The following is a 10,534-nucleotide window of genomic DNA, read 5'->3' as shown; positions in this document are numbered from 1 at the left end:
CTCCAGACCGCAACAAATATCAGGTCAGGATTTCGTGCCGTATCACCGACGTAACGTACCCCCTGGGGTGCCGTGGTCCATCCCAGAAATGAGCAGGACGCGGAAGCTGTCTTCTCTTTGGCTGCTGTCAAGGGCCCTACCAGCCATTTCCATCACACTTGAATGAACCGACGACTGATCGATGGAAAATGGCCATAAGAATTGGTCAGGGTCAACCATTTCAAATAAGAATTCTCCCGTTGACCATCACTTTCATCACCAGGCACGCATCATCTTCTTCCTCCTAGTCCACTGTAGACACTGACATGGAACGCTATCTAAGCTGCCAAGTGCCATCTTTAATTTCTCAAGATAGACTAAGAGGCTTCTTCTCTCTCAATCTCTCTTCCCTCCTTTCTTGTGTCTGTGTTTGATCAGAGAAGCAGCCCTGGAGTTGAATGACAGGACCCGGGTTTTAGCCCGTAGTCAAAAGCAAAACTGCCATTGAAGAAGTTCAGGGTATGCTTCATAAACATAAACGTTTTAGCATATTCAACTTCCCCAGAAAACTGTCCCTTTTTCTTTATATTAGGATTGGTAATTGAGTAGTTCAAGGAAACTGGAGCTCACAGTTTTGTTCTGTTTGCAGGCAGAGGAGATTATGATCACTATCGATATTCCTAGTGGTTTGATTGAATAATTCATGTCTGCAGAGCCCGTTATTAAACCGGCAGTGCACTTTCTGTCCTTGAAGCCGAGAATCAACACTAGAAGGCTTGTTTCAGAAGTGTCTGTTCACCGTTGTGCCGGAAATTTGAGCTTAGGCGGTCTTTGATCAGTCGATAACTGGTTCAAAAATCTGTTTGGCAAACAGTATTAACCATCGGAAATGCTCGTTAGCAGAGCTATCCTAATTGTCCTGACCGCAGCCACCATCATCCCTGCACCATTAATCTCTCTGACCACGGCACACAACTCCACAAGCTGCACCCGGACTTGTGGGGTCCGCACCGTCAGGTACCCTTTTGGCTTCTCTCCTGGCTGCCCCATACGACTCAACTGCATCAACAGCACAGGAGACATCAAAATTGACAAATTCCAAGTCCTCGACATAACCCAGTCGAGCATCTTCATCAAACTCCCGACAAGATGCAACCGCTCGATCAGTTCAATCATGCCTCTCTTCGGTTCAAACTACTCGCCCACTCGGACAAACGGCTTCATCCTCCAGAACTGCAAGGCCCCACAGAAGGGCTGCTATGAGCATACCTGGTTCCTGGATATCGGAAACTGCACTGAGAATCATAAGGGGGATAATGTCAGCTGCTTCTCTCCAGACAACAAGGGGGCTGATGTCATTGGGTATGAGGCTCTAAACACGACCGGCTGCAAGTTCATCCAATCTTCAATTGCAGCAGTGGATGCCAACTCACTGATGTTTAAGGCGGTGGAACTAGCTTGGTGGCTCAAAGGCTCTCCTCACGAGATTTGTGATGTGAATGTGAGCATTGATAATGTGACTCTCATCAACGGCACCAAAGGTATCCGTTGCAAGTGCGGTGACGGGTTCCATGGCGATGGTTTCATCAATGGAACCCCTTGTTGGAGAGGTGAGTCAAAGACAGACTCACATCCTTTTCTTAGAGTCTGGAGTTTTCCATATTCAACATTGAACTGGTATTCTTGTCCTGAGCTGACTATGTGTGAAAGGCTGAACTCTCTGCCTTCTTTTGAATTTGATGGCAAAGATGGGGCATTAAACATCGATATTTTTTATGCTGGAAGAAAAAATTTACGGGAAGCACAAAAATATCAGATATTTGACGCGGCGAGTTTGTGAGTCCTTCAGGGTGAAGCATCTTTTTCCTAGGATCTTTAACAGTGGCATGAGTGTTCGTAATCACTGAAAATTTCTGGTGCATTTGATTTCAGAGTTAAAGTAACTTTAATTTTGATTTTGATTGTGGAAAATGACAAATGAGATGAGATTATAAATTTGACTTGAGAAATGTGTGTTTTTGTTGTGTAGTGTATCGAGTTAAAATTAAAGTTAAAATTTTTGATTTGGAAAATGTGTATTTTTGTTGTGTAGTGTGTTGAGTTAAAAGTTAAAATTTAAAATTTTTGTAATTTTAATTCTGAAACCAAACATAGTGGATTCATCATGTCCTAAGATTGATTCCGGAACAAAACATATCTACTCATGCCTAGATCACATAACTTTGATTTGATTTGCTGAACATGAGAGTTTTCAGCATCGGTATAAGTTCCTAACAGTACATCTTTTGAATGTTAAACAGCTCTTTCAGGTTGCAGCAGTCCGAGATATTTTTCCCATCACTGCGGCCGAACTGCAAAACTGGGAATTCTCATGGGAGGTATGATATGAGCATTGAAAGATCTTCCCCTGCTCTTTGTATAGTTACCAAAATCGAATAAAGAAGCTCTTGTCCATTCGTCAGATACTTTTCAGCATTGCAACTTCGGTTTTCTTGGAAAAATATGAACATCTTGATGGGAAAAAAAAAATTTACTTGTCGGACTTGCAGCTAAGATGTAATTTGTGGTCTCCTCTCAGGGCTTGTTGCAGGCGCTTTCCTAATAAGTGGTCTAACAGTGATCTGTTACCTCATCCTTCGACATTCAATCTCTTTGAGAAGCCGAATGAGCGCGAAACGCCTTTTGCATGTAGCAGCAGGTAGCACAAGTGTCCCCTTATACACATACAAAGATATCGAGAGAGCTACGAATGGATTCTCTGAGAGACAGAAGCTCGGGAATGGGGCCTATGGCACTGTCTATGGAGGGATACTCCACAACGATGAGTGGGTAGCCATAAAAAGGATACGACACCGGGATGCAGACAGTATCGATAAAGTCGCGAATGAGATCAAGCTCCTTTCCTCAGTTAGCCATCCAAACCTAGTCCGTCTCCTGGGTTGTTGCATAGAGGACGGGGAACAGATCCTCGTTTATGAGTTCATGCCTAACGGGACGTTGTTGCAACATTTAATGAAAGAGAGGGGGACTGGGCTGCCGTGGACTGTAAGACTCAGGATCGCGGCTGAAACAGCCCGTGCGATTGCCTATCTTCACTCTGAGACGAACCCTCCAATTTTCCACAGGGACGTCAAGTCTAACAATATACTTTTAGATTCCCAGTACAACTCAAAGGTGGCGGATTTTGGTCTTTCTCGGCTCGGGATGACAGAAGCGAATGATTCTCACATCTCCACAGCTCCTCAGGGGACCCCGGGCTATCTTGATCCGCAGTACCACCAGCAATTCCATCTGTCTGACAAGAGCGATGTATACAGTTTCGGGGTAGTCTTAGTTGAGATCATTACCGCCCTGAAAGTGATCGACTTCAGACGTCCCCACAGCGAGGTGAACTTGGCAGCGCTGGCACTGGACAGGATCAGCAGAGGTTGTGTGGACGAGATAATTGATCCGTCAATCGACCCGCACTGGGACGCTTGGACGCTTTCTTCCATACACAAAGTGGCAGAGTTGGCCTTCCGATGCCTCGCACATCACTGGGACTTGAGGCCTTCTATGACTGAAGTGGCAGAAGAGCTTGAACTGATATGTTTCAGCGGGTGGGCTGCGCCGGAGGATAATATGACGTGCATAGGGGGGTCCTCGGTCGCTTCTTCCTCTTGCGCATCGCCGTATGGTGGAAGTGAAAAGTCATTTGGCAGAGGCTTGTCAGCGAAGAAAGGTGGCGGGAGTCGGAGATTATCGATCCAACAATATTACAGGAGGCCCGAGTATTCTCAAAATTCCACGGGGAACGGGAAGGACAACTCACGGATTTCTGCTCACAATTGTCAGTTAAGCGATAAAAGTTCTCCTTCGGCAGCTGGCTTGTTACAGAATATGGTACCTTGAACAACAGAGTCTATTACGGCATTCCATCGATTTCGTCAGTCAAAAGGCACGGTTTAAGTATTACCTGTGCCCCTTATGGTTGAATAAAATTAGAAGTCGCTCGACTCTTGATAGGTATGGAAAAAAAGCATTCGATTAGCATGTCATCCAGATGATAATCTAATGTATTTGGTTTTAGAGTTAAAGTAGAGTTGAATTTTGATTTTAATTAGGTTGTAATGATTGTGTTATTGAATTATTAGTGTGAAAAAATAATGCATAGTTTTGAGAATTTAACATTAAAAATTGAAAAAAAAATAATAATTGTGTTGTTGATTTTTGTTATGTAGTGAGTAGAGTTAAAGTTAGAGTTAAAACTGACCATAAAACCAAATGGGTTGACATTTCTAATGTTCTCATTACATGGAATCTTGCCATAAGATCGAATAATACAGGTTCCTTTCAAGGATAAGGAGGACAGAAACGAACCGAAAGCTAAAATGCCAGCCTGAGAAGCCAGTCAAGGAAGAAAAATTATTAATGCAACTTTGTTGATCGACAGAACAATACACGGGTCGACGGAAACTTTTCACCATTGAGACGTTGTACATCTATTACTACCCTTATGACTGATGAATGATACTTATTCAAGTGATGAACTGATTATTACCCGATCGGAATGTATAGCTGTCCACGAGAAATATATGTGATGCATCAGACAACTAACTGATCAGAGCGAGTTGAGAGAGGCTGCCGGAATTCTAGCCAGCCCTGAGGGGGAGGAGGATGCCTTTGTTGGGAGGGCACCGGGGCTCACTCTGTCGCTGTCCCTCATCTTCAAAGGCGTCCTTCTGATCGATTAGACATGCAGATGCAGCGCAAGCAATCGATGTTCTTGCCGCCGACCTTGTTAGTCGCATTTTTTTCTTACAAGAAGAAGGAACCAATCACAAATTCACCGTACCACTAATTTGCCAAGCACCCTGACAGTGAGTTAAACACACAAGTGCATGGCAATGGCTAACAAAAGCAAACGAGGAGAACCTATAAAGACTAAACCAGTGGATCTTTCATCTGTCAGGATACCGGAACAAACAGAATTTCCCCAATAAACTCACTGTCGTCTGATGGATGAAGCAGGAACTCTCCATACAGATGTGATTAGCAATTCGTGAAGGCATTGGAAACATTATGTACCACGCAAACCGAAGCTCGGGGAAGCAGCCACATGAGGTTCAATAGATGAAACTGGGAAATGATGCATCCACATAATCCGGGTATAGCAGGCTGGCCGATGAAGGGTTTTTTTTTTTAATAGAAATATACGATTTTTAATCGCACAAAGGTTTTCAGTGAATTTTACATCTTGAATTATATAATGTTAATTGCACCATATAACCTAACGTTTAAAGGAATTTTTAGTTTTAACCCAAGGTCATTTTTTCGCTTGAGGTATTGCTAATTTGATTTCACCATCTATTCCCTAAAGGTTAGATGGTAAAACAAAAATAGAAACGTTGGGATAGCTCAGGTAAAAAAATAACGTTGACATAGATTTAAAAATATTTATCAACGTTAAGCTATACAATACAATAAACCTAATTATATATAGGTGGCCCCCAATGCAATGTCTATTGCTAAGTCGGTCTCATCTCGTGATTGTTTATACGTCGTATTGTTATTTAGCATATACGCGGACACTGTTTCCGTTTGCACGTCGGCTTAGCCTTTAATGCAACATAATTACTATTTTAACCTTGTATTTTTTTTCTTTTTCACACTTTGTTTTCCATTTGCCTTTTTTTAACACGTGCCAGAATTTCTTCATCAGCTTCGTTCTTCCATCTTCCTCCTCCATAAACTTAGAACCCTAAAAACCCCCCAAATCTTTACTCTCATCAGTGTCAGATATTCCGGTCGAGCATTCGGAGCTTCCATGGCCGACTTTCGCACCTCAACTCACCGAGCCAAGTGGATATTCACTCCTCAGATTCTGGTAATGGAGATTTTCTGTTTGATCAGATCAAACGGAGCTATAGGGGCAGTCTTTCTCATTGGGTTGCCAGAAAACTGCTGTTTGCCGGAGTTAGAACAATCTTCTTGACCCCTTTTTGGGTTCTTGATCGATGGTTCAGAGAGGCTAAATCAATGCAATGCAAGTGAAGCATTGTAGGGAAGAATCTTGAGCTGTAAAAGATCATGTTTTCTTGCTGCAGTTGCTTTCAGTTTTTAATCTCTGAGCTCAACGTGAACTCTTGCAGGCTGAACGATACAAGGCCGCTAATCAAAGAGCTATACAGACTCTGGAGAAGGTATGCTTAATGCCTTCCTCTGATAATCTATCTCTGCCCTGAACTGGCTCGTCCGTTTGACCATATGCGGTTCAAAATCGGTACTATGGCCTGGATATGAAATACTTTGTTTCAAAATTGATTCTGGGAAGCTCATAAGAATGAGGGAGACAGCCATTACATGATACGAGAGATATTTATTGGCCAAAGAAAAGAATTGACTTTTTTATTGATTCTTTAAATTAAAAGAGTCGCTATCTTTTCCATTTATGAGGTTGAGGATCAGAAAAACCAGTTACTCAGCTTTTTTAAGGGTGTGGGGGCAGATTGGCTTGTGTTTGTACATCTGTTAAATAATTGGTTGTCTTTCTGAGAAGCATTTGTCTTTTATTAAACTTGTTGATGAGGTTAAGGAATTCTGCAAACATACTGGAACACATTGACGCTCTTTTCTTTCTCGGTGTCCTAACTATGTTTTCATTGAATGTTTTGTCTTATAATAATGTTGTCTTTGGAGCCCCATAAACTAGTATAGCAGAAATGACTAACTGGTGCGATTTTTCAATTCAAATCTGCTGGTATAATCTGAAGTATGGAGCAACGAGAATGGAAGTGGATGCTGATGGATCATTATTGTATCGCGAATCTCAAATAAATTTGAATGGTAAATCCTTTTCTTTCACTAAGTGGTATGCCTTTCAGTTGCCTCGGATTCCATCCCAAGTTTTAGATGCCCTGATATATGTTTTAATTTTGATGTAAGATTTCCTCTTACATTCAAAGTGTAATTGTATTTTCCTTTTCAGCGGATAAGCATTCCCGTCCAAAAGCTCTTAGTATTGAAGAAGAACAGTTTTTAAGGATATTCTACGAGAATAAACTACGAGAAGTTTGCGGAGCTTTCTATTTTCCTCATAAGATTCAGGTTTGTGAATCCTATTGGGAATCCATAGTTGTCGGTGCAATCTTTCAAGGTTCAAATGAACTCAAGTTGGATCATTTTTAGATCTCAAAATGCGGTGATATAACTATCAGTTTCGTGTCATGATTCACAGGCAACTGCTCTAATATATTTCAAGAGGTTCTATCTGCGGTGGTCAGTCATGGAACATCACCCAAAAGACATCATGTAAGGTCTGATAGGATTACTTCTTATTGAAAGGGAGGAATTGGATGTATGTAGATGATGTGATGCATGTAATTAAATTGACTAACAGTATTGACAGGGTACTAGAAAATGTTGCCACTGCATTTCTTGTTCATATTTCCCATTTTTAGAAATAGTCTCTATTTCTATTGTATGCAGAATTACATCCTTGGCATACTTACTTTTTACTATGTATTGCATAGGAACCTGATTCCTTTTAATATTGACTGTTAAACATGTTTCTAGAAGCTGAATGTAATTTGTTTGTCACAGCTTAACCTGCATATATACAGCTTGTAAGATAGAAGAAAATCATGTATCTGCAGAGGAGCTTGGTAAGGGGATTTCACAGGATCATCAAGTGATTCTCAATAATGAGATGCTTGTTCTTCAGGCATGATAATGGCTCTGTTCTAGTGTTCTATTTTTCTTGCTTTTGATCATATATTTTACTCATGCTTGGATGTGCATTGTAGAGTTTGGAGTTTGATCTCATTGTCTATGCACCATATCGTTCAGTTGAAGGTTTTATTGATGATATGGAGGTGAACTCTATTATTTATTGATTTTCTCTCTATTTTTTTCACAGAAAGAAAAGTAGTATTACCTTTTCCATGTAAAGTCACTCTTTTATTTCTGATCTCGAAATAATACCTTTTCTCTAGGACTACTTTAGAGAAAGTGATGACCAGCTTCAAATGCTGAAGGTGATTCTTCTTCTGTTGTTTTAGATTTTGTAATTTATTATTTCCAAATTTATCCTGTTATAGCATTAAATTCACGATTACATTCCACCTAGTCTTGTCAAGTTAATATTCTACTGATAGTTGATTAAGTACATAGGGATGTCGGTGATGATTGGATGTCTTTCTGGTTAAAATGCTGTTGTTTTGTAGTAAAAATTCGCATGATAATGCATCATACTAGCTAGTCCTCTTCTTGTTATGTTTCTCTAATTGATGTACTTTTCTCATGTAAGTAAGTAGCCAATTTCCCTTCCCTTACCCCGCGCGGTCAAATTCTCCATTTGCACCTCGCAAGTTGAGATGAATCAGACCAATAGGACTATGAAGCAAAACACAAACTGCTAACTCTTTAAATATCTTACTTTAGAGTTTCGAGAATGTATCCTTGTGTCACATGCATGTTTCTGCATATCCTGCCACTGTTGTAAATTGATTTTTATCTCATTATCTTCCCTAGGAAGCTGGAAAAGCAGAAGTTGATAGAATAATGCTCACAGATGCACCCCTCCTGTTTCCTCCCGGGCAGGTACTTTTCTTAGACATCTAATGTGTTTTTTGCACTCTTTGAAAATTGTCACTTGTACTTAGGTCTCAGATCAAGATCTCATAATTTATGTTTATAGAAGCGTCAATGATGGTATCAATATATTAACATGTTAGTTTTATGATGAGGCAGTTGGCATTGGCAGCACTTCGTCGCGCTAATGAGGCAAACAGAGTAATCGATTTCGAGAGGTAGTCATTTGTGTTATACACGGGTCATTACTTTCTGTTTAGGTATTCTCCTTTTCCGGGTTATCTGCAGGATATAATAATTTGCTGATTAGCCCATACAAATGTCTTGCCTGTTGGCAGATACTTGGAAAACATGCTATCACATCAAAATTCCTTCCATGCTTTTCAAGAGCTCAACGAGAATCTCAATGAGATAAAAATGCTGGTATGTGTTGATTGATATCTTTCATTTGGCAAAATAAGCGGAGGCGTTGCCTTCGATTTGCATACTATTTGAATCAAGCTTAAGCGTACTCAAACCAATTTTATTGTCATGCGATTCAGGTATATTTGCGTTTGATGCTGTTTGTTGTGATTGCAGGTAAAAGCATATGAGTTTCCTTCTGATAAGGATATGAAGCAGATCAACCGAAAATTGAGATCTTGTTGGGGTCTTAGCTCAAACGATGAGTAATCTTTCTGCCTTCTCATATAGCTTTGGTTTTCTTCTATCTTTTCCTTTGGTAAAAGAATAACCCACATATTGATATTTGATTCTTCTTTTTCTCAGTAGCAAGAAGCGAGAAAAGAAATCAAAGCACAAGTCCAGGCACACTTCCACTGAAGCACAAAATGGGTCATCTCTCACTTGAGGGTATGCTATGCATCATGCATTGATTTTGTCCAACATCTTCGTGACCTTACGGTGATTGCTTGGCTTTTATGTGTTGTGATTCTTTTGGCCAAAGCCCTCCAACCGTGCTGCCTTCTATTTCAGGTTAATGTTGAGTAAGCTGTCTGCAAAAACTCGTTTCTGTGCAAGAAAGAAAGGACTCTTGCATGGCAATCTCCACGGGATCGAATGAGCTCTCAAGCAGAGCAATGATCCAACTACATGAGCGAATTCATGTACTATACAATTGAATATTATGATTTTCCAGGAAGCTACAGAAATTGTCATTCGATCTTAATGATAGTGGGAAGAGTGTTTTCATGTTGTGCTTATGATTTAATAGCCATCTCCGTTGGCTTAGGAATTTCCAGTCTTTTCGAGCTTGAAGGCGCTCAATAGTATTGCTTCCATGGAAATACTGTTTCCAATCTTCTGGCCTCATTGCTCACTGATCATGACGTTTTACAGTATAATAACATAACAGAAGTGTCTAGGATACGGAGTCTCCTTAAAAGTGCACTTTTATGGAGGCTCCAAAAAAAATAAGTTTCTTGCTATTTGGTCTGGTAACTTGTTATTTAACATTTTAGTTGTATTAAGGTTTCTTGCATAATAACAAGTTTATTATTATTTAACAAAATATTTCATTGTATTAAAAAATAACAAGTTTTTTATTAAATAACAAATGTCTTGTTATTTAATTAGTTTTTTATTATTTCAATACCGACAATCATTCGATAATTTGGCAGACTTTGATTGGCTTATGTAAAATCCTTCTTTTAGGGAGGCACCAAACATAAGTTTATTTCTGACATGATAACATGTCTTTTAAAGTGCAGGAAAACCACTTTTCCTCCTAAACAAGAGAAATGTAAAACCAGAAAATAGGAAATTTTGGAAACCTTGAAAACTGAATTTTGAAGAGAAGCCATCCTAGTACGAAATTGTGATAGGACTACAGGTGATGTACTGGGGCTTCCCCTTCCCCATTCCATATCTCGAAGCACATACATTTTATCTGTTTTAGAGTTCGTGCTTTAAGTTCTTTTCAGACAAATTCTAAACTTCATGCAATGGACATTCCTATAATTTGGACAATCTAATGAAAACTCAT

The 10,534-nt window shown here is 40.0% G+C and overlaps 2 protein-coding genes across 3 annotated transcripts; both read left to right on the top strand.

Annotated features, from left to right (window-relative positions):
- Positions 1-226: 226 nt before the first annotated feature.
- Positions 227-4,131, top strand: LOC116201306 (wall-associated receptor kinase-like 14). The gene is made up of 4 exons (XM_031532492.1): positions 227-498; positions 629-1,589; positions 2,280-2,357; positions 2,558-4,131. Exons 2-4 carry the CDS (start codon positions 869-871, stop codon positions 3,868-3,870), a joined length of 2,112 nt encoding a protein of 703 aa, XP_031388352.1. The 5' UTR covers positions 227-498; positions 629-868; the 3' UTR covers positions 3,871-4,131.
- Positions 4,132-5,646: 1,515 nt separating this feature from the next.
- On the top strand, positions 5,647-9,859 carry LOC116201308 (cyclin-H1-1). 2 transcript variants are annotated; one of them, XM_031532494.1, is made up of 14 exons: positions 5,647-5,845; positions 6,111-6,161; positions 6,732-6,804; positions 6,947-7,065; positions 7,196-7,269; positions 7,561-7,681; positions 7,764-7,832; positions 7,953-7,994; positions 8,491-8,559; positions 8,710-8,768; positions 8,889-8,973; positions 9,130-9,218; positions 9,319-9,402; positions 9,526-9,859. In XM_031532494.1, exons 1-13 carry the CDS (start codon positions 5,786-5,788, stop codon positions 9,398-9,400), a joined length of 993 nt encoding a protein of 330 aa, XP_031388354.1. In that variant the 5' UTR covers positions 5,647-5,785; the 3' UTR covers positions 9,401-9,402; positions 9,526-9,859. The 2 variants fall into 2 exon arrangements, with proteins under 2 accessions (XP_031388354.1, XP_031388355.1); XM_031532495.1 differs by lacking the exon at positions 5,647-5,845 and adding an exon at positions 5,860-6,018.
- Positions 9,860-10,534: the final 675 nt, after the last annotated feature.

The sequence above is a fragment of the Punica granatum genome, chromosome 3, assembly GCF_007655135.1.
Source record: "Punica granatum isolate Tunisia-2019 chromosome 3, ASM765513v2, whole genome shotgun sequence".
NCBI classification, from domain to species: domain Eukaryota; kingdom Viridiplantae; phylum Streptophyta; class Magnoliopsida; order Myrtales; family Lythraceae; genus Punica; species Punica granatum.
The sequence above is the reverse complement of the archived record's forward strand: the minus strand, read 5'-3'. Positions and strand labels throughout refer to the sequence as shown.